This window comes from Coenobita brevimanus, chromosome 40 (assembly GCF_032717465.1).
Source record: "Coenobita brevimanus isolate Jiangsu-jjx chromosome 40, ASM3271746v2, whole genome shotgun sequence".
NCBI classification, from domain to species: domain Eukaryota; kingdom Metazoa; phylum Arthropoda; class Malacostraca; order Decapoda; family Coenobitidae; genus Coenobita; species Coenobita brevimanus.
The window spans coordinates 17,237,122-17,261,451 of NC_136993.1; the positions used below are offsets into that span (position 1 = coordinate 17,237,122).

The window sequence follows — 24,330 nt, forward strand, 5'->3', positions numbered from 1 at the left end:
ACAAAATAAATTTAATACGATAAATAAAGAAATGTCATCGTAACGAAAAGGGTTGAAAGCCTTTGTATCATTGCTATTATTATCCAGGTAAAGAGTTAAGAGAGGCGGGTGATGCTGAGACGGCGTGGTATCAAAAGCTGAGCGCAGGAAAACAATAAGACTTTTTAGCGGAAAAGATTATAAAAGTACTTTATTATTATTATTATTATTATTATTATTATTATTATTATTCGGAGAGAGGTAGATGCTGGAATGGAGCGTCTCAAACTTAAGTCAAATACTCAGGAGACAGTAAAAAAAAGAAAGACGAAACTGAGATGTCATCATTGTTCAAACTGTTAAGAGTACCATTTTCATCATCCTGCTCAGGAGTTTACACAGGCAGATAACTGGGGGAAGTGCATCAAAAACTAAATGCAGTAGTTTAAAAGATATGAAGAATAACTGAGAGATCATCATAGTCAAAGGAAATTAGTGTATTTTTCCAACATTTTTATTTTTTCCTTATAGCAGTAAAAGGCTAATGACAGAGACTGATGCTGAGGTGGAGTGGCTGGCAGCTCTGATCGACTGGGTGCTGAGGGGGACCCTAGCTGAGTGCTCTCTGCTCCTGGCTCTTGATCGCAGCTATCTGGGCTCACCATTTATGCATCGTCTCCTCACACTGCCTCACCCGAAACAGGTTAGTGAGGCAAAATGGTAAGATTGGGTATGGTTTTACACACACACACACACACACACACACACACACACGATCTCTCTCTCTCTCTCTCTCTCTTTCTCTCTCTCTCGATTTTCCAGGCGTTTCTAACCATTCCAAACATAAATGTATATTCCATTCAGTAACCTATCACTCACATCCCTGTCTGGTACTGGAGCTTTCATAACACATTCACTTTTCTTCCATATACTACTTGCATTCTACTTCCTGTGCATTTTCTTCCATTGCCTTACACTGAATGCGTCCATAAAGTTTTGTGTAAATTGGACAAAAAACTTCGTAAGTTTCTGATCTAATGGCATAAGAAAGAACTTCTTCGATTGTCTTAAACTTTTCTACGAGTTTCGTCTGAGTATGCAGTTGACACTATTTTGAACTTCACTTCACCTAATTTTGAGTGTTCATTATACAAACGAAATTGCCTAAATATTGCCAAAAATATATGTATAGTTGATCGCTCCCCCAGTGGGTCTTAAGAACTCCATATCCATACAGTTGACCAACCTTAACCTCATCCTTAACACTGAAATTACCATTTAGGGCGATTTTAAAGTCCATAATGTAGATTGGATATCGCATTCTGCCAAGATTGACGATACTAGTCTAGAATGCTGGCTATTTGCAGAATCGTTTAATCTCGTGCAATTGGTAAAACAACCAACCAGAATACCAGATAATTTTTTTTTTTATGTGACGAAGAAGGAACCAAAGGCCATGAGCCCACAAAACTGTTCCTTCCAAGAGAAAAACAAAATACAAGAGAGAGCCAAATTCAAGATCCATTCATTTCGGGATGCCTGGACACACTGCGTTTGAAAGACTGGAGATCATAGGAAGCAGGAAATACAGACAGAGGGAGACAGTTCCAGAGTTGACTTGTTGCATAAATGAAGGACTGGGAGTAACGGTTAACTCTTGCATTAGAGAGTTGGACACAAAAGGGGTGAAAATTTGCTGCTAGACGGGTGCAACGCGCCCGTCGTAGAAGTGGAGGAATGCATGCAGACAGTTCAGAGGAACAGTGACCATTGAAGTAGCGATAGAAAAGAGATAAAGATGCAACATTGTGGCGAAGAGACAGAGGTTGAAGGGAGTCAGTAAGGGGGGGAGAGTTAATGAGACGAAAAGCCTTTGACTCCACCCTATTGAGAAGAGCTGTATGTGGGGAGCCTCCCCACACATGAGAGTTGTACTCCACACAGGGGCGGATAAAACCCCTGTATAGAGTCAACAATTGTGCAGGGGCAAAGAAGGAACGGAGTCGGCTTAGCACACCCAATCGCTTGGAAGCAGATTTTACAAGAGATGTAATATGATCTTTCCAAGACAAGTCCCGAGCAAATGAAACCCCATGCATGTTCAAGGATGATGCAGGATTAAGTTAAGTATTATCAAATGTAAGTGGGTATACCTGTGGAAGATTTTGTCGGGTTGATAGGTGCAAAAACTGAGTCTTTGATGCATTAAAAAAAAACAAATTATTTTTACCCCAGTCAGAGATACGAGCCAAGTCAGACATTAGGTGTGCCATAGCCTCATCCCTTGCCTGTTGAAGTAACTGCTAAGATGGACGTTGTGGGAATCGAATGGAAAGGTGAAGGGTGGAGTCATCATCATATGAGTGGATAGGGTTAGATGTACAGCTTGGAAGGTCATTGATGAATAAAAGGAAGAGAGTTGGTGATAGGACAGAGCCCTGAGGAACACCACTGTTAATAGATCTAGGAGATGAACGATAGCCGTCTACAACAGCGGCTACAGAACGACCAGAAAGGAAGCTAGAGATGAAGGCACAGAAAGAAGGATAGAAACCGTAAGAGGGCAGTTTGGAAATTAAAGATTTATGCCAGACTCGATCGAAAGCCTTTGAGATGTCAAGTGCAATGGCAAAGCTTTCGCCAAAGTCCCGAAAGGAGGATGACCAGGAGTCTGAAAGGTAGGTGAGAAGGTCGCCTGTGAAGCGTCCCTGACGGAACCCATACTGACGATCAGAAAGAAGGTTGTGATAGGAAAGATGCTTTAAAATTTTTTTTATTAAGAATAGACTCAAAAACTTTTGAGATACAGGATGTTGAAGCAACTGGCCGATAGGTAGAGGGTTGGGAATGGTCACCCTTCTTTGGGACTGGCTGAATGAGAGCAAACTTCCAGCAAGAAGGAAAGGTACAAGTTGACAGACAAAGGCGAAAGAGTTTGCCTAGGCAGGGTGTAAGCACAGAAGCACAGTTCTTGAGAACAACAGGAGGGACTCTATCAGGCCCATATCCCTTATTAGTACTGAGGCCAGCAATGGCAGAAAATACATCAGCTGAAGAAATTTTCATGTTAGCCATGAGGATGTCTGAGGGGGGGAAGTGATGGAGGAACAGCACCGGAATCGTATAAGGTGGAATTGGAGGAGAAAGTCTGAGCGAAGAGATCTGCTTTATCAGTAGAAGAAATAGCTACAGAGCCATCAGAGTAGAAAAGAGGAGGGAAGGATGATGAGGTAAAGTTGTTAGAAAGGTTTTTGGCAAGGTGCCAGAAGGAGCGGGAAGAGTTCGAGTTGGAGAGTTGAGAGCATTGTGTAGGGATGAAATTATTTTTAGCAGAGCAAAGAACAGATTTAGCACGATTCCGGGCAGAAATGTATAAAAGATGTGATTCAGGGGTGGGTTGGCTCCGGTACCTTTAATAGGCCCTCTCCTTGTTGCGGACAGCATTAGAACAAGTGTGATTAAACCAAGGCTTTCTTGCGTTAGTCAAAGGATATGAGAAAGGAATGTATGCTTCCATGCCCGATAGAATAACCTCCGTAATGCACAAGGCACACCCAGATGGCTCCCGGCCATAAAAGCAACAATCATTCCAGGGAAAATCAAAGAAGTACTGCATGAGGGCCTCCTAATCCACAGCTCCAAAGTGCTAGAGACGACATTTTTTGGGAGGGTTCGCAGGCCGTACCGGAGCGACAGGACAGGTTAAGGTGATAAGGTTATGATCGGAGGAGCCCAACGGAGAGAAAAGATTAACAGTGTGACCATAGCATCTATCTTTTGGATTTCTTCGTGACAAATACCACATATCAATACAGGATAGAGATACTCTCACCACTTGGATCTTCCGACCACAATCTGATCAAAACTTCATTAGTCAGTTGCCCCAAACCTCCCTGTTCTGAACCAGTCAGGGTGACGAGATGGCACTTTCATAGGGTTGACTGGGATGGATTTTGAAATTATCTTACTGATATTCCATGACAGCCATTGTTCTCCACTGACATCAGTTCTACCCAGGCCCACAATAATGACTTAATACAACCTGATATGGAGTTTTTCCTACCCAGTCAACTATTTACTAAAAGATCGAACTCACCAAAATGGATTGACAGCAATTGTTCCAGAACAACGACCCAAAAGTCCTTACCATGTATCTTTTACTTAATATAAAAAGAAAACATCTGAATCCTCCAATCAATTTCATATTGCTAGAAATCATGCAAAAGCAGTAATTAACGTAGCCATATCAAACTTTCTTCACAACCAAGCATCGAAACAATTATGTAATCCTAATGGCAATAGAATCTTCTGGCCAACTCTCATTTCTTTCAATAATTGCTTTAAGAAGTCATCGCCCATTACCCCACAAATATCTTCAGATGTAAACATTATAGATGACCCACGTGGAAAAGTGAACAATCCTTGCTCGTACGTTTTCTACAAATTCTACCTTAGAGGACGTCAGTCAGAATGTCCCTGTACTAGAACTTGACTTTCCTGAATTTGATCCACTTGAGATACAGACTAGACACGTATAATCAATTCTAGACAATTTACCAACGAACAAAGCTCCAATCGTTTTGATAGTGTTCCCCAGAACTTGCTCCTGTTCTAGCTAAATTCCTCAGACTATGCATACCTACTTTTTCATTCCCTAATTCTTGTAAAAAAGCCAATATGCATCCAGTCCAGAAGATAAGAAATTCCCCAGACCTTGCTAATTACAGACCAATAGCTATCACATCTCTTGAGACTGTAAGTAATAAGCACGCTGTTAAGTATCTTCAGTCCAACAACTTAATTAGTGATAGTATAGTTTTCGCCACGAAAAATGCACTGTTGATATACTCAATCTCTTGACCAGTACCATCCATTAGGCAATTGACCAACATTGAAAAACCCATGTAGTAGCCCTTGATATTTCTAAAGCTTTTGACAGATTGTTGCACCGTTCCCAGGTATGGCTTATCATGTTTTGTCCCACTGATTTCTTCATATCACAGTGACACAAGGATATGAGTAAGGGTAGATAATGTATATTCCAATCTCCACTCGATTAATACCGGCGTGACACAAGGATCATTCCTGTCTCCAACTGTATTCCTAATTTATATTAATGAGCTCTTATCTGTGATCTATAACCCATAATCTCATTCACTCACATGCAGATGACTAAATGCTTCGCAGTTCTTTCACACTTAAACATCCATTCACTACAACAATCTCCATAAATCACGGCTTATCTAGGATCACTGAATGAGGACAAAATAAGATTGTCTCAATTAATGCTAAGAACGCTCCTCATGGGGCAACGTGGGATTGGATGATGGATGGATGGAAAACTGAATATATACAGTTTACTGATACGCAGGTATTGATTCCTATAATACCTTCAGTGCTACTAAAATTTCTGTTTTAACAAGTATTGAAATACTCGGTGTTTCACTGAGCAGTACCCTCAGCTGGACCTCTCATGTTAGATCACTTGCTAAAACCGATTCAAAGAAATTTGGAATATTGTGCAGCATCAGTAACTTCTTCAATGACGAGCAGTTAGCTATAATTCACAAGAATCATATGCATTCTCAACTGAAATAATACTCACCCATGTGGAGTGGATGTGGAGAGGTTGCACTAAAACAACTAGACAAAGCTCAGAGCAAATCCGGAAGAATTATTGATAACCCAACAATTGCAAATGAACTACGTCGCGTACAGGTATGGAGGAATGTTGTCTCTGTTGCATTGTTTTACAACTACTTTTATGGCAAATGCACAGGCGAAACTGCATCCATTTTGCCACCTGTACATGCTTTTCCATGCCACACGGGCATCTTGTAGCGCTCATGACTGGACTGTCACACTGTTACGTAGCAGAACCTTTCCACATCGGAATTCTTTTTTCTCCGAACTGCATCTCTTTAGAGCTCGCTTCCACAGAGTGGTTTCCCCCAAAACTTCAACCTACAGCAGTCAAAGTCCAACTGTTACAGATATTTTATGAATGGAGACACGTGTAACCTGGTGAATAGATTTTTGTTTTTGTTTTTTCTTCCTCTGTTCATCTTCTGTAAAAAAAAAAAATGCTATTTTGTTTACACATGGGTTGAATTTATATTTTGTCCTGTGATCTTGGCCTTTGACAGCAAGTTTAGTGTGTGGACCATATCCAATATGTCCCTGCAGATAACGTAATACCTCTTCCTTAGCGATTTATTCAGTACACACCACCTCACTGTCCTTGTGTACACGAGTATTACCGATGCAAAGTGTGTCGATATTATAATGACCTGAATAACATAAATGACAATGACTGATTGTAATATCGAAGACAAATAGCCAAGGAAGAGGCGTTACAATGTCTCCCACGCCACTCAGAATATGTCATTAGATGAAAATAAAGCTTTTTAAGTTAAGCTTGCCATGTGACCTTGACTTTTGACTTTGATCTCTGAGAGACATTTTCCAAAATAAAATATCCTTATCCTTGTCTTGCCCAGAACCGTTCCTCCAAGTTCAGTTTTAACCATATACTAATTATTCAGCTTAGGAGTTGGCATGTGACCTTGACCAGTGTCCTATTGTTCTCAAAGAAACAGGCCAACTCTGTGGATACCCTTAGCTCTTCCACAATGTCTGAGTTGTACAATGTGAAAACTATTTTTAATACTTTATACACAGGCATACAGTCTGAACTTTGACCTTGCCCTGTAACCTTGATCGCTGACTATTTTTTTTTCTCATAATGGAATAACTTCGTTTATCTCTTACCGTCAACATTTCCACCAAGTTTGACGAAAATCATATTTGCACCTGACACAGTACATGCGCAAGCGTGTATGTAAAAATAGATAAATACATAAATCTTCACATGTTCTGCTACTGACTCCGCTACGCTATGACCTGCCACCTGAAATGCAAAGGTTAACAATCTCGGCTAATGACATAGGCATCTAAGAGTGTGCGAGATCGTTGGGGTGATGGTGGTTCGATTCCTAAATCGACCGCATGACTTTTGAGTCATGATTTCTTTATCCTAGTCTTCGTGGTAAGTACAACTGTCCGTAGATTTTGGATCATACAGTGCATTGACGTTTGGATGTCGTGATCTGGAGGAGTATTTGAGTTCTTCACTTGTCACTCACGAAGATGAATAAATGTCTGTGTCAGGTGGCGGAAGTGTGGGAGGCAAAGAACCAACTACCAGGCACTAAGTTGCTAAGGAGGGTGAAGTATATGGATCACCCTATAGGCTAAACTGTATACTTGACGTGGCAAGTATGCCACACGCTCAAAAGCACACACACACACACACACACACACACACACACACACACACACACACACACACACACACACACACACACACACACACACAATTGCTTGCATATACAGTATATCTCCAGTCACTCAGTTTTTCATTCCTCCCCCTTTCCTTTCCAAACCCCCTGCCGTTGACATGACAAACTGCATATACAGGGACACTTTTTCTGACAGATGACTAGTGTCTGACGAAGCCCAAAACAGAGCTAAGCGTTACACACCGTAAAATAAAGGTACTTTTAAACTGTGCTTTGACTGACCATACAGTATACTTGTTTGTGTCAGGTCGTGGTAGCGAGGGAAGTAAATAAGCTGTTGACAGTGCTCTGGGATGGAAAGAAGGGCATGATATAAAGACCACCCTGCATGTTGTCAGGTTGTGGTTGTGACGGAGGCAAAGGATCTACTGACAACGCTGTGGACTGGAAAGATGTGTCGAGCTTATCTCTTCTTGCTGCATAACCCTCAACCTCTGCTATCTTTCGGTGATGAGAACCCCAGAGCCTGGGATTACTATGGCAAGTGAGTATTTTAAACATTTTGATCGAGAGCATTCACTAAGAGAAGGCGAAAAGGGCGAGACTGCGCTAGTGCAGACGCATAGTAGAAATGTTCGAAGTTATGCTGAAGGGAATCAAAGTCATAGCTGGTAAACTGCTATAGCTGTACACAGAGCTTGAAAACTGATACAAAATTACCTGAAGCATAATGTAAACCTTTGACCCCAAAAGGTGATAGTTTCAAGAATAGTCAAGTATAAAGGTGAAGAAATAAAATCGGTCGTTAAAAGTATTTCTAAAGAGCTGGAAAATTTGTTTTGATAACAACTGGTCTTTTCAATAAAGCTGAGTCATGAAGTCCCATAGGTCACCTAGCCATGTAAACAAGGGATCATAAAGCCAGCCAAGTGTCCATCAGCTCCTGGAAGGGCATAAAGTTTACGGTATTATGAGTGCCCTGTTTATGATACGTCACGATGAGGCAAAGGTTATTACAGCGTTGCTGATTCCCAGGTCAAAATGGTGACTTTGACTTCTGAAAAATGTAATGGTAAAAATTTGTTGCATTGTTGTTCATTAGCAATACTTTGGGGGCATACAAGAGTAATAAGATTATGCTGGCTGTGTTTTAACAGAACGTGGGTATTTCAGAGTAATGAAAATTTACGCCAGATTATGTCTAGACTCTGGGTATATACCCATCAGAGTCTTCCACAATAATATCTAATTTTCAGCAACAAAAAAATTCTTCTTTTACTCTCTCTCTCTCTCTCTCTCTCTCTCTCTCTCTCTCTCTCTCTCGTCACCTTTTATGGAAAAAACATTAATACCCTCGTAAGCCAAATCCTCTTCCCAGACACTGAATGTACTGAACCGACTCCCTACTTTCTTTAACTCTTCATAGTTGCTAAGTGTGTACTATGCCCCTTTTCCATTCCCTGGGCAAAATACAACTCTTATTTATGAGAAGGATCACCACACACAACTCTTAAACTCACTGAAGTCAAAGACGCCTTTTCTATCCTTCCACGCCCCCTTCACTACTGATTCGTCAACCCCCCCCCTCTCTCTCTCTCTCTCTCTCTCTCTCTCTCTCTCTCTCTCTCTCTCTCTGTTGAATGCACTGATGCACCGTTCTCCCTCTGCTGTCGGTATGTCAATGGTTACTTCTCTGTTAAGCTACCTGATTGCATCTCTAGCCCATTCCGGTATAAACACAATACCCATCTAATAACAGTTTCAGGATGATCCTTTTTGAGTTACACTTTATAATCCACAAACCAATAGACACTTTCAGTTCTCCAGAAGCCTAACAAGTCATCTCTGAATCTGCCTTCCTCAGTCTGTATTTCCCTCTGCTTATGACACAAGTAGAAATGACGTTTGGATATGAAAGGATTTTGGCATTGGTTCATTTTTGTTCAGTTCATCGTGGAAAGGACATTTTGCAAACTTTCAGGGTTGGGTTGGGTTCCGTCTTTTTCCAGAGAAAAAGGTCCTACATTTTTATGTGTTACCTTAAAAAAAAAATGCTCTCATTAATATTGAAATATTTTTTCCTTGAGCTCCTTCATTAAAATAGTGTTTTTTTTTTCTTTCATTTGAATCTTGCAATACCCAACTAGTTAATCAATGTTAAGAAAAGCTTTTCCGGTTTTAGATATGGGCCTATTACCCCTTCTTTATCAGACGTTTCCCATGTTTTAGGTAAGAACTTCTGCAATAGAGGAAACAAACTCTGAAGTATGCCTTTGATTTGAAAGCATTAATTATGCATAAACACTGGTTTTGATCTTTACCACACAGGCACATCATTGTTGGACTCAGCGTTAATGAACTTCAGGAGTTCACTAGCACCAAAAAAGGCAAAAAAACGCAGCACATACTGGGCTTTGTGCAGGTAAAAGAAGTCGTTTATTTACAAGAATATATATATATATATATATATATATATATATATATATATATATATATATATATATATATTTAACCCATTGGATCCCAGGGGTGCTGGGCGAGCCATTGCACTAGGAGGGTACTAAGTGTACCGCCCTCCACCTATCGGCTCATAGTCGCGAAGCTCATATGTCCCCACCTGGGGGTTCCCTGCTTTATAAAGACTTGAAAAATCCCAGTTCTGTCCAATACTCAGGATATATATATATATATATATATATATATATATATATATATATATATATATATATATATATATAATATATATATAAGATACTAGTCCTAAAATTTTTTCTTTAGCAGTTATTAGTGAGTTGTTAGAGATATAACACCATTGACTTTATACACGGTTTTTATTTGCACCTGTGTAGAGTACAACTCTTATGTGTGGGGAGGCTCCCCACATGCAGCTCTTCTCAATAGGGTGAGCCGAAGGCTTTTCAGCTCATTAACTCTCCACCTCTTACTGGCTCCCTTCAACCTTGGTCTCTTCGCGCACTGTTGAATCTTTATTTCTTTTCTATCGCTGCTTCAATGGTCACTGCTCCTCCGAACTGTGTACTTGCATCCCTCCACCTTTATGACGGGTGCATAGCACCCGTCTAGCATCAAACTCCCATCCCTCTTCTCCCCAGCTCTATAATGCAAGATTTAATCGTTACTCCCAGTCCTTCATTTATGCAACAGGTCAACTCTGAAACTGTCTACCTCCGTCTGTATTTCCTTCTTCCTATGTTCTTCTGTCTTTCAAACGCAGTGTGCCCAGGCATCTCGAAATGAAGGGATCTTGAATTTGCCTCTCTTTTGTATTTTTTCCCCCCGGAATGGTTTGTGGGCTCCTGGCCTTTGGTTCCTTTTTCCTTGCATTAAAAAACAAAACCCATCCCATTCTTTTCGGTTTGTTCTTCGTACCTCCTGGTGATTTCATTCGCATCGGAGAGACTGTTGAAACTGTAAGTGTTGAATGAAACATTTTTAATTCATTTAAATGTGAATGGCTCCTCTAAGTTGCATGTAACTACCTAGTAGCAAAACGACAAACATGGTATATGACGTCATGTGACTGCTGTGATGATTTTTGACGTACTGCTCTGGAAGTTGTAATGTTTATCTTTTCTAGTTACTTTCCAAACAGTTACAGTTCAGTACGATATTATCTTCCTGTCTGAATGTCATAGTATTTATAGCCCTTTCAGTCCTAGTAAGCCATTTTTATTATTATTATTTTTTTTGGTACCAGATAATTTAAATCGAGCTTTTGGAGTAATCTCATGTCACGATGGGGTCAGTATTGGTTGTTTCTAACTCTAAAAGTTGAAAACGTCTATCTGGAAGTAAGTATGTCCGACTGCAGAAAGCATACTAAAAAAATACCTGGTATATAAATAAAACAATAAATAAAAGCCACTTGGTTTGAGCTAAATTTTGTCTTCTGTTTAACCCGTCACGTCCCGAGGTTTTCCGCACCTATGACATCCCCCAGTCCCGAGCCTTTTTGGAAAATTTTTTTTTTTGCTAAAACTTCCGCTTAGGTCGAGAAACGAAGGAAAATCACAAAGAGAGTGGTTCCCGCGGTCTATAAGTGGTCCGTACAGGTGCGGTTCCCCCCCGCAGGTATGGTGTTCTCTAATGGGCTGGATATGCGTTTACGTTTTCCATGGTAAGGAATAATGGGAGAAACAACACACAACACCTCTGTATTTATTGAATTTGAACTAATAAACAATAACAGTAACAATATAATGGATTTCAGACACATATATATGAAAAATAAGCATTGTACCATCGCGCGAGCATAGCGAGTTTGGTCCGAGTCGTAACATACTATATGCTAAGTTTCTGGTATGAGTCAACCTATCATTTTTTCTACTTGTATACTTCTGTTTCAATGACATTTTAACAATTACAACTGTTTGTAAGTGTTTTCAGATGTTTTCATTCATTATAATGACATGCAGCATAAGTATAGCGCACATCAGCTTAGTAAGCGCACTCGCTATGACTCGTATTTCAACATACCAAATTGTTTTATCACTTTCCAATTATTTTTCCCTTTACATAGAACCTTTCCTCCACCACTGTAAAGGTTTTCAATTATTTTAATTCATTATGAGGACATTTAGCGATATGCTAGCGCATATTCACGTAGCAACCACGATCTCAAACACTCGTGTTTCATCATCTACTTTATTCACTCCAATTATAATTTCCCACTTACATTACACACGTTTACACCCCTATAATGCACTGTACATACTTACTGCCATTATTTATTCAAGTGAGCGTGAGAATATCGCCTGAAAATACCCTCGCAAGGAATGTTACGTCATACATAATACTCACACACTTATATACTAATTCACTCACACACTTATATACTAATTATTCACTTTATCACTTTCTGACTTTTATTTTGACTAATACGTGCCTTATTCATTCAACTGAGCGTCAGGAAATATTTGACTTAGAATATATATCATCACATACAATAATTTGAACTTATATTATACCCGTAAGAATGTCCCATAATAATAATTATATAATTACGGGCCGTATTTATTGCACTGAGCGACAGAATATCGCATCATACAACCCTCTCTATGTAAGTTTCAACTTAGGGCAGATTTATATACTTACATACAATGTTTTCACTTATGTTCGACCCGTATGCACTTTATACTAATATTTGGGGATCAACTTGACTGATAATTTCACTGAGCGTCTGTCTGTCGTATTTACCTCATAATTTCAGCGTCCTTTCGCATTCACACCATACTAAAATTGCATCAACGTGTGATATTCACTGAAACATGGGTGAATACAGAGACCCACGTCACGCTGCACGCACTCATAGCGGGTGTCCTTCCTCTGTGTCATGAGTCTTACCTGGGAATTACTGCACACGTGACACCTGCGTTGGGGCCTAGGTCTGTTTGGCTGGGGAGGGATAGGAGTGGGGAAATGGCGGCCGGATATTCTCTGGGGAGTTTGGGCAATAGGGGCAGTGCGGGTGCGATGTTGGGGCCTTTCAACAGCATACTTTGCAAAGATTTCTCTTGTGAGCTCCCTCACAAACCCTTCAAATGTTTCCTGAACTCCTGTGGTCATGGCGTGAAGGTGGTGGCAATTCAGAGCAGTGATATCTAGTAAGTGAAAGAACAGTTTTTTATACCACTTCATCGTTGTCCTGGCACACTCTACCGTCGATATCATGGAGTCTGACTGGTCCACGAGGCGCATGTTTATATTGTAATCCATAACACACTCAGGTTTCCAAACACGACGCCTGCTCTCACTACGGTAATCTACTGAATCAGTACGGTGCATTAAGGGGCGGTGAACCGTGGACAAGAGGCTTACTTCTCTGTTGTGGTTCCACATTGTGGCAAGGATGTTGTTGGCTTTGAAGAAGACAACCTCGCTCCTTGCAAGTTTCCGCCCTACCTTGGCCATGTGACGCCGGTTCACCTTTACGGTTCCACAGACTCCCGTTTCATGTGTGTGAAGATAACGAGCGAGAAGAGGGCTAGTGTACCAATCGTCGAGGTAGAGAACGTGACCGCAATGAAGGTAGTCTTGTATCATCGTCTTTATCACTGCTCCCGACAGTCCAATACTTCGATCTTCTATTATGTCTGTCTGTGCACCGGTGTACAAGACTATGTCTTGCACGTATCCAGTCCTACAGTCACACATAACAAAGATCTTGAACCCAAAACGGTGCCTTTTGCTGGGTATATACTGTCTGAATGAAATATTGCCTCTCCACAACACGAGACTCTCGTCTATGACGAGATCTCTATAGGGATAGAATGAGGAACGAAAGGTTTGCCTGAGGTGATTAAAGACCAACCGAATTCGCCTCATTTTGTCAGTGTTGTTTGCATTTGCAGGGTCATGAGCATCATAAAAATGGTGGCGACTTAGAATTTGTTGAAACCGATTACGGCTCATCACTTGACCAAATATGGGGGTAAACATAACAGGGTCCCTAGTCCAGTAAGCAGGAATTCTATTCTTTCTTATAATACCGATCAAAAGGACCAGGGCAAAAAATAAGAACATTTCTGGAAGGGAGACAGGGTAATCATAGATCATAGAATGCCTACTCCTTGTTCCCAATCTTTCACTCTCTAGGCGCTGGGCACTTGCAAACAGGTTTGTTTGGTGTACAATCTGCTCAACAAATGCCTCACTGAAAAACAGGTGGAAAAAATCCAACCTGGTGGAATTACTGTGAATACCTGGTGCAATGCAGCCAGATCGCCCTTGCTCAGTGAAGGGGTGAATGAGGGGAGAAAAATCACTCCCATCCTCCCAATCTCACGACACAAATCCCTCGTCCCCATCAGCCCCATCACCACCTTCGTCTGGGTGGGGAGGAGATCCTGGTTGGGGAGGTGGGGGAGAAGGAGTACGGAGGCCTTCCCCACTGTCACTCCTCTTCCCTCTGCCTTTACCTTTTCCCTTTCCCTTACCTTTATGGCCTTGAGGAACATTAGGGGGCTGTGGGGATGAAATAGGAGAATATTGGGGAGCAGAAGACATGCTGGGGAGTGGTTCCTCCCCACCTTCCCCCTCCATTACCACACCACGTGCTCTCTCACGCAACCTAGCTCGACCACGTGTTAGGGGATATTGGGGAGCATAAGACGTGCTTTGGAGTGGTTCCTCCCCACCTTCCCCCTCCCTCACAACCCCACGTGATAAGGAACGCACCCACACTGGCTCACGTGATCCACTATGCCGCCTCACACTACGTAGGGACAGCAATGACTCACTCACGTCACTCTCACTTTCCCTAATCCCAGGACTTTCCCTTTCACTCCCCACTCCCTCCACTTGACTTCCTAGCTCCCCAAACAGAATGCTAGGCCCATACCTGCTCATACGACGTGGTGTGCGCTCTGGGCCACGATGTGTAATCGCCTCCCGTCCATACCATGTGGCAGCACGTCCCACGGCTCCATCCTCGTCCTCGAATTCTGCTTCCAAATCACGCTGGGGATAGGGATAGGATATACCACATGCCTTCTTTGCCTCCTGCCCCTCTCTAGCAGCACGGTAAGTCACGTACTGCCGCTTCCTGGGTGACGGAAGTTCCTCATCACTGCTGGTGGTTTCTTCCTCCTCTGGCTGCACATAATCTTTGTCCATCTCCTCGTCATCCAGTGGGGAATCACTGTCGCCGGTAAAGGTGTCCAGGGCGACTTGAATCTCGCTGTCTGAGAGACCTCTCTTAGCCATGTCTGAGCAGGACCGTGGCTACCAGGTGAGTGGACGAGTGGTGGGCTAGCGCGGGTCGCGCGGGGTCGCCGAGTGTCCCCGCCTGGTGGCAGGCAGGGGAAGGTCAGGCGAGAGTACGTACCGCAAATCAAGCGCGAAATTTGAAAATTGTCGAAATTATGCACATTGCAATTGCACGACGTACTGGTACGTCGCTGGGACTGGCAAATGCAAATCGTTGCAACATACCCATACGTCGACGGGACGGGGCGGGTTGAGGAAAGTGTGACAGAGACAATTATGCCCCTAATATAACGGAGCAGATAAAGAAATCACAACAAAACAAAGCAAACCAAAAGAAACTCAAAGACAGTAACACCAGCACCCACCAAGTGGTCTAAGGCCAACCCATTGGCTTTGCCCTGTGAACTAGACATTTCACAGATTGTCCTCAAAATCAATTTCCTTAATTTGTGCCTGACCTTTAACTCATCTCTCAAGCTTAGCCCAAATCTGACCAGAACTGCTTCAACTGACCTTGTCCAGTGGTCTTAAATTTTGACTTTTCCCTGTGACATGGACCTTTGACTCACTGTTCTCAATACTGAATCCTTATTTCCTCACCTTACTCAGAATCAATCCACAAACTTTGGTGTAACTCAGTTAAAACATTTCAAAGTTGATCTTTTGATCTTAACCTTTTACCACTCCAATTGACCATTACTATTGATTATTATTAATTCAGATTCTCTTATTCTTGCCAAACCTCGAACCCTTCCAGTATCTTCTATGTAAATCAGATAAATTTAAGTTATGCTTGCCATGTGACCTTCCTTTTTGCTCACTGTTCTGAAAAGCAGTAAATCTACCCCTTGGCCGATCCTCAGCACTTCCACCAAATTTTGTCCATATTAGATCAGAATTGTGTTAATTCTTGTTTACACACCGACACATGGGGAAGGTGGTGGCTCAATCGGTAAAGAGTTGGCCTGCAGTCCTAACGGACCTGGGTTCAAATCCCGCTGGGACAGGGAACAGGGAACAGTTTAAGGGTTTGAATTTCATAAATATCAGACTTTACTGATCTACCAGAAGACCTGCCGAAATGTCGTAAAAATATCCCTGCTAATACCAATACACCAGTCACGTATGAGACAGCCCTAGCATGTATTCAGTATGGAAGGTGGGTATTAACGCCGACGTGGTGACATGTAGAGGTGTACGGTATGTAGGAGGACTAATGGGCCTTGAAAGCAGGCTGTAAAGCCTATGCCCAGAGTCGGTCACATAAAAAAAAAAAAAAGTGTCAAATTTGAACTTGCCCTGCGTCTTTGACCTTTAATGCATTGCTCTTAAAATCGAGCCATTTCATTCTTGCCTTACCCTCAGCTTTTCCACCAACTTTGTTCTAAACTTAATTAAAAGTATATTGGTAGATAATGTTAGGCCAAAGTTTGACCGAGCATGAGGCTTTGACCCTTAACCTACTGTTCATCGAAAGAAAAAAGTGAAATCCTTAGTTGTCCCTTTAATTCTCCTGAAATCGGGTGAAAATTGGATTAATAAGAAAAAAAAGTTCGAGTTATTTTGTTCACACACACACACACACACACACACACACACACACACACACACACACACACAGTAAAATATAACTTCCACTCTGGTTTTGCAAGAGCGTCTAAAAAAAAATAACATTTTACCACCTCTAAGGTGTAAGGACTACAGTACTGTAATCCAGTACATGCATATTTTAACAATGAGTATGGCAGTTTCAAGTGTAACTGAATCAGATCGTAACGCGAATTAAGTACAATGAATGTGTACCGTCAGAATTGTCTATGTTAATTAATTCAGCCTTTGGATGCCTTATTCCATTCTTGCAATGTACAGAAAACTTGATTTATTGCAGAACAGACTTTTCAACCTGGACAGGTCAGATGTTGCCTTCATTTGCCCCTTTACTTTCAGAGTAGTCTCATAAGTTTTGCAAAATCGTTTGATAAAAGCAAGAATATCATGAAATTGACGTCTCTTGCCCATAGGTAAAGAGTAGGTACCCCAGCAAAACAATTTAGAAAGTACAAGCCATCTCACGATGGGATCTCACCATCTGCGTGGCCGGAAAGTTTTTCCTCGGCAAATAATTTTGCACCTCTAATTCAGATTTGATGTAAATTCAGGACGCAGAATGCACACAAACAAAGCCAGCCAGACAACCTCACAACTGAAAACATTGCCACTCCGTTCGTTTCACAACACGGGTGATAACCGAGCGGAGTGGCAATGCTTTCATATCAGTTGTGAGGTTGGCTGGATGGCTTTGTTTTGTTTTTTTTTTTTTTTTATGCGAGGAAGAAGGAACCAAAGGCCATGAGCCCGCAGTAACAATTCCCTCCAAGAGAAAAACAAAATACAATATAGAGCCAAATTCAAGATCCGATCATTTTGAGATGCCTGGACACACTGCGTTTGAAAGACTGGAGATCATAGGCAGCAGGAAATACAGACAGAGGGAGACAGTTCCAGAGTTGACCTGTTGCATAAATGAAAGACTGGGAGTAACGGTTAACTCTTGCATTAGAGAGTTGGACAGAAAAGGGATGAGAGTTTGCTGCCAGACAGGTGCTACGCGCCCGTCGTAGAGGTGGAGGAATGCAAGCAGACAGTTCAGAGGAGCAGTGACCATTAAAGTAGCGATAGAAAGGAGATAAAGATGCAACAGTGCGCCGAAGAGACAGAGGTTGAAGGGAGTCAGTAAGAGGAGGAGAGTTAATGAGACGAAAAGCCTTTGACTCCACCCTATTGAGAAGAGCTGTATGTGGGGAGCCTCCCCACACATGAGAGTTGTACTCCACACAGAGGCGGATAAAACCCCTGTATAGAGTCAACAATTGTGCAGGGGTAAAGAAAGAGCGGAGTCGGCTTAGCACACCCAATCTCTTGGAAGCAGATTTTACAAGAGATGTAATATGATCTTTCCAAGATAAGTCCCGAGTAAATGAAACCCCAAGCATGTTCAAGGATGATGTAGGATTAAGCTGAATATTATTAAACATTAGTGGGTACAATTGTGGAAGATTTTGTCGGGTTGATAGGTGTAAGAACTGAGTCTTAGATGCATTAAAAACAACCATATTATTTTTACCCCAGTCAGAGATACGAGCCAAGTCAGACATTAGGTGTGCCATAGCCTCATCCCTTGTTTGTTGAAGTAACTGTTGAGATGGGCGTTGCGGGAACCGAATGAAAAGGTGAAGGGTGGAGTCGTCAGCGTATGAGTGGATAGGGTTAGAGGTACAGCTTAGAAGATCATTGATGAATAAAAGGAAGAGAGTTGGTGATAGGACAGAGCCCTGAGGAACACCACTGTTGATAGATCTAGGGGAAGAACGATGGCCGTCTACAACAGCAGCTATAGAACGACCAGAAAGGAAGCTAGTGATGAAGGCACAGATAGAAGGATAGAAGCCGTAGGAGGGCAGTTTGGAAATTAAAGATTTATGTGTGGGTAAACAAGATAGCTCATGAACGGCTTGAACTCTCAACAAGGAAACTTTTAGGATATCAAGATGTGGCCAAAATCTTGGATTAGTTTGAAAATGGACACTCGGGGTCAAGGTGAAGGTCACCAAACATCAACTAATTGACATTTGGCAGCCATTTCGGTGACCTTCACCTTGACCCCGAGTGCCCATTTTCGAACTTGTCCAAGGTTGTGGTCATATCTTGGTTCCCTGAAAGTTTCATGTTGATAACTCAAGCTGTTCTTGAGATATCTTGTATACCCACACACAAAGCCAGCCAGCCAACCTTACATCTGAAAACATTAACATTCCGCTCGCTTCGCAACGCGGGTGGTAATTAATGCCTGATTATCAATTTTCTGTGATAACATGCTCATTCCAGTGTCTACCATGCTTGATCCTTTGCCATCCCTTTTTCCGTCTTAACCTGCTCAATTTTCTATTTTGATACGTTGGATTCTCTGTCTTATTATGCTCAGTTTTCTATCTTAGCAATTTCAATTCTCTGTCTTTTTTTGCTGCTCTTCACAGTCTGGCTCAGGTGGTGAGTGGCGGGTGTACATGAACCAGTTGTACTCCAGGCACCGATTGATGTTCTTGTCTATCTGGCGGCGTTCAAGTTTCCTACGCAAGCCGAATCTCTTCCCGGACAAGATCTCAAACCTCAACGGAGCCACACTGAATGTAATCTTCCTTATTTTCTTGTAATAATAATTTATCTTTCACTCTAATAGCGCTTATATTATGCTGGCATAATTTAACGACTCTATATGAAAATTATTTTCTTTGGCTTCGGGGAGAGAGAGAAAGAGAGAGAGAGAGAGAGAGAGAGAGAGAGAGAGAGAGAGAGAGAGAGAGAGAGAGAGAGAGAGAGAGAGAGAGAAATAGTTGGTTATGTCGTATCACTTCAGAAATTCTCTCTCAAGTTGAGTGAAGAAGTTGCGTGGAAGCAGTGATAACATATGATAGAATTTCTTGAAATGAAAGGGTAAAACAATATGGATCAGTTTTTCATCACACACACCTCATATGAAGTAGGCTACATGATCATGTCTTGTGTTGACAGCTATAATTGCCGTTGCAAATAAATAAAGAAATAATTATGGAATTCCAGAGACTTTGTAAGCCATCTACTGAACCTAAACTTATTCTACCAGTAGACACTGACATCTGAGACAAGTATCTGCGCTATAGGCAAGTAAAATATAGTGTGTGCCAGAAAGGTTTATGTTCGTTCTAACAGATTTAATGGAATCTAAGCCTTACCCAAAAGCATAAACTTGTCCTGAGGTAAATAAGTTTCAGAGAAGATTACCCATCATCTGCGAGCCAGGTAGACTGTAATAATACTGTTAGATGAAAATCTGAGTATTATGTATCCATCCGATGACTCCCAGTGCTGGTTGAGTGACATGTGAACTCTGTCACTCTAAACAATTTTGTTAATAACTTTTCCTTCTACAGCTAGTACTTCTTATATATGAGTCTTCGACACAGACAGACTCACACAGATACATTTCGTACAAAAATAATGACCATTGTCTCTGTCTACCTGGACTTTCTGAAATCTGAGTTCTTGACACAGACACACAGAGATACATATCGCAGAAAAATAATGACCATCGACTTCGTCGAGTTAGTAGGGGAGTGAAATATAAAAATGGTGGACTACTAGTTGAGAAGGGAGAAAAAGTGAGCAGATGGAGAGAACACTTTAATGAATTGTTGAACACAGAGAATGAAAGTAATGCGAGTACAAGTGGCTGGGGAATGGCTGGGAGAAGGAGGGAGGTGAGAAGACAGGAAGAAATCTGTAGGATGGAAGTTGGGGAAACAATGAAGAAAGTTAAAATGAGGAATATCCCAGGAATTGATGGGGTGTGTGGTGAAATACTGAAGCATGGGGGAGAGATAGTAGTAGAATGGATTTGGAAGATGTGTAGATTGGCCTGGGAGGAAGGTAGAGTCCCGGAAGACTGGATGTCAGGTATAATTATTCCCTTGTGCAAACGGAAAGGGAAAAAAGAAGTGTGTGGTAAACATAGGAGCATTTGTCTTCATAGTGTAATAGGGAAAGTATACGGTAGGAAACTTATTGACAGAGCTAGGGAAATAACAGAGGAATTAGTTGGAGAAGAACAGGGAGGCTTTAGGAAGGGAAGAGGGTGTATGGATCAGATATTCATTCATAGATCTATAGAGGATAAGTTTCTAGAGAAGGGAAAAAAGTTAAATGCGGCCTTCATCGATTTGGAAAGCATATGACAGGGTGGATGGACAAAGATTCCAGAAAGTACTAAGAATATATGGTTTAGATGGGAAGTTGTTGAATGATGTGAAGAGTATGTATAAGGATGTTAAGGCTGCAGTGCGTGTGGATAGTGAATTGAGTGAGTTTTTCTATTTGAAGGTTGGGTTGAGACAGGGATGTGTCATGTCTCCATGGTTGTTCAATCTGTATATGAAATGGGTTATAAAAGAGATACAAGGTAGGCCAGTGGATGTTGGAGTGGCCCTAATGAGAGAGGGCATTGCCTGGAAACTCCCTGTACTATTGTTTGCAGATGATACTGTATTTTTAAGTGAAGACGAAGGGGAGCTGCAAGACTTGGTGGATGAGTCTGGGAGAGTGTGTAAAGAACGGAATCTAAAGATAAATGTAAGGAAGAGTAAAGTTATGGTCTTCGAGAGAGGTGAAGTCAGTGAATGTACAGTGCGGTTGGATGATGAAGAAATGGAAAATGTTAGTACGTTTAAGTACTTGGTTAGTGTGATGAGTAAGGATGGAAGTTTGGAGGATGAAGTGCTTGAAATGGTACAATAAGGAAGAAATTTTGCTGGTTCTTTGAAGGGAGTGATAAGAAACAGGGAAGCGAGCATGGAAGTGAAAAAGTTATTACATGACAGTATTGTGATACCAACTCTAACGTATGGAAGTGAAGCTTGGACGTTGTTGGAAGGACGCAAGTCAAGAGTGACAGCAGTGGAAATGAGTTATTTGAGAGGAACATGTGGAGTCACATGGAGAGACATAATGACAAATGAGGATGTAAAGGAGCATTGTGTTGTGGATGTGGATGTGATAGGAAGCGTTAGGTAAAACACACTGACATGGTCTGGCCATGTGGAGATGATGGAGATTGAGAGACTGACGAGGAGAGTGTATGTGAGTGAGGTGGAGGGGGAGAGAGGAAGGGGAAGGCAAAGGATGAGATAGAGAGATGGAGTGGAGAGGTATATGAGAGGGGGGGGGGTGAACTGAGAGCAGGACAGTGACATGGCGGGGGACAGGGTGACGTGGAGGCGATTTGTTTGTGGCCACCCCGTATGGGATTAAGGCGTCTGGCAATTGATAGATAGATAGACAGACTTCGTCTACCTAGATCAGTGAGAGTGGAAGACAGCGATGTGCCTTACAAAGTAATTTATCTCATGGGTCTCTGAGGCACAAAAAGAGACAGCATAATTTTGAAAAATGACTCAAAGAACTGGGATCATATACTGGTATACATTTCAGTGAATCATGTGTGGCTGAGTATATTCGCTGCAGACGTGCACTCAGACTTTGCAAAAAGGGGGAGTGATTCCTAACGGAATTACCACAAGTTTGAATTCATAACCAAATTCTAAAATATCTATTACAAAAACTTTTCTTGACTGAAATGATTCTCTGAAAACATTTACGTAAGATAATTATGGCAGATGTTTTTGTCAGTAACATTGTTCTTTTATTGTAGTTATTCATTGGTCTGGCGAAAATGGGAATGAGAGGGACGCATCTTCCCCAAATCCCATCTAAATTCGTGCTTGCACTTTGGTTTAAGATGCCAACCTAGCCATTGCTGGGGCAAGCCAGCCCAACTTAGTGCCGGGCCCAAGCCCGGGTAAATAGGGAGGGTTGATGGTAGGAAAGGCATCCGGTCATAAAACTTTGCTCAAACCTCTGATTAGTCATCCATCATTGGCCTCGGAACCAGCTTGGACGTTCCCCAGATGTGACGCTCAGGGGCCTCACCTGACTCCTGTCACAAGTGAGCAAGGGCTACCGTTTCATGAGCGGGTGTGGATGAAGAAGCGAACTCTGTGGATGGGGACACTGAGTATGGGGAGCGTGACTGGGAGAGATAGGGAGCTGGCTGACATGATGGACAGAAGAAACGTGGGAGTACTGTGTGTATAAGAAACAAGGTGGAAAGAAAACAGAGTACGTGAAATCGACGCACGGTATAAGCTCATCTGTAGCAAAACAAATGCACAGGGAAGAAACGGTGTTGGAATCATCTTGGATAAGAATTGGATGGAGGGGCTGGTGAGTGTGGAAGGGAAAAATGTGTTTGGATAATGAGTGTGAAACTGGAACATGGTGGCTTGGTGCTAAATGTGGTTTGTGCCTATGCACCACAGGTCGGGTGTAGTGTGGAAGAAAAGGATGAGTTCTGCAGGCATCGGTAAGAAGTAATGGTAGGGGTTCCAGATGGAGAAAGTTTTCATCGGAGGAGATCTGACTGGCCATGTGGGTAGGAAGAGGGCTGTGTTTTCTAGAGTGCATGGTAGTTTCAGATTTCGAGTTATGAACGCGGGAGAGAGTATAGCTGACTTCGCACTGGCAGCAGACATGGCCATTCTACTTTTTTTTTTTTTTTTACAAAGCCTGCAAATCAAATTATCACTTACAAAAGTGGACTAAGAGGGAGTCAAATTGATTTTTAGCAATGCAGAATGAACCGCTTGAAAGAAATTATGAACTGTAATGTGATAAATGACAAGAGTGTAGTAGCACAACATCGGCTGGTAGTGGTTGACTGAGAAGTCATAGGCGTGAGGAAAAGGAAACAACAAGGAAATGCTAAAATTAGATGGTGGAAGTTGATAGAGGAGGAGTTACAGAGCGAGTTTAGAACTAGTGTTATGAGAGAAATAACACCAGAAAAGAACATAATGAGTGGTGGAGAAAAACGGCAGGATAATTAAGCAGGTGGGGGAATAACTGCTGAGCAAAACATGTGGAAAAGGCTCCTCACAAGATAAGGAAACTTGGTGGTGGAATGAGGAGGCGCAGGAAAGGGTAATAGAAAAGAAAGAAGCAATGAAGAAATTTGATAGAACTGGGAATGAAGAAGAGAAAGAGAGACTAAAACGACCAAATAAAGCACCCCACAAAAGTGATAGCAAGAGTAAAGACATGAGTAATGTATCAGCTCTAGGAGGAATTAGAAACACCAGTAGGACAGAACAAGATCTTTGTGTTGGGAAAAAGAAGGAACAAAGTGACAAAAGATCTTACGGATATAAATCAGATAAAGGATGGTGGGGAGAGGGTACAGAGTGCAGAGGAGGGCATAAAAGCAAGGTGGAAAGAGTATTTCGAGAAGTTACTGAGCGAGGAGAACGAGCAGAGTGATTTTGGAGATGGGACGCCAAATTAGAGGGAAACGTCTGAAATTAGTAGGCAGGCAGTCAAAGCAGCACTAAAAAAGATGAAAAACGGGAAGGCAGTGGGACCGGATGAAATGCCAGCAGAGGCGAAGAAAAGCTTTGGAGAAGATGATGCAGATGTACTAGTAGATTTAGTAGAGAATATTTTATGATCAGGAGAAAATACCGGAGGCCTGACGAGAAAGTGTGATAGCATCGATCTATAACGAAAAAGGTGATATTCTTGATTGTGGGAACTATCAGAGTATAAAGTTGTTGCCACACTCAATGAAAATATGGGAGAGAATTATAGGGAAATGATTAAGGGAGGAAACAGAGACTGGTGAACAACAGTTCGGATTCATGTCAGAAAAAGGAACACCAATGCAATCTTCGCAGTGGAT

At 41.9% G+C, this 24,330-nt stretch overlaps 1 protein-coding gene across 1 annotated transcript in view; it reads left to right on the forward strand.

The window, feature by feature from the left end:
* Positions 1-4,656: 4,656 nt before the first annotated feature.
* LOC145396970 (glutamate receptor-like) overlaps positions 4,657-24,330 on the forward strand; it is a 146,130-nt gene continuing 126,456 nt past the window's right edge. The window contains exons 1-4 of the mRNA XM_080270201.1: positions 4,657-4,734; positions 7,679-7,824; positions 9,609-9,711; positions 19,043-19,195. Of these exons, the coding sequence (XP_080126327.1) occupies positions 4,657-4,734; positions 7,679-7,824; positions 9,609-9,711; positions 19,043-19,195 (480 nt within the window). The remainder of the gene's footprint in view (positions 4,735-7,678; positions 7,825-9,608; positions 9,712-19,042; positions 19,196-24,330) is intronic.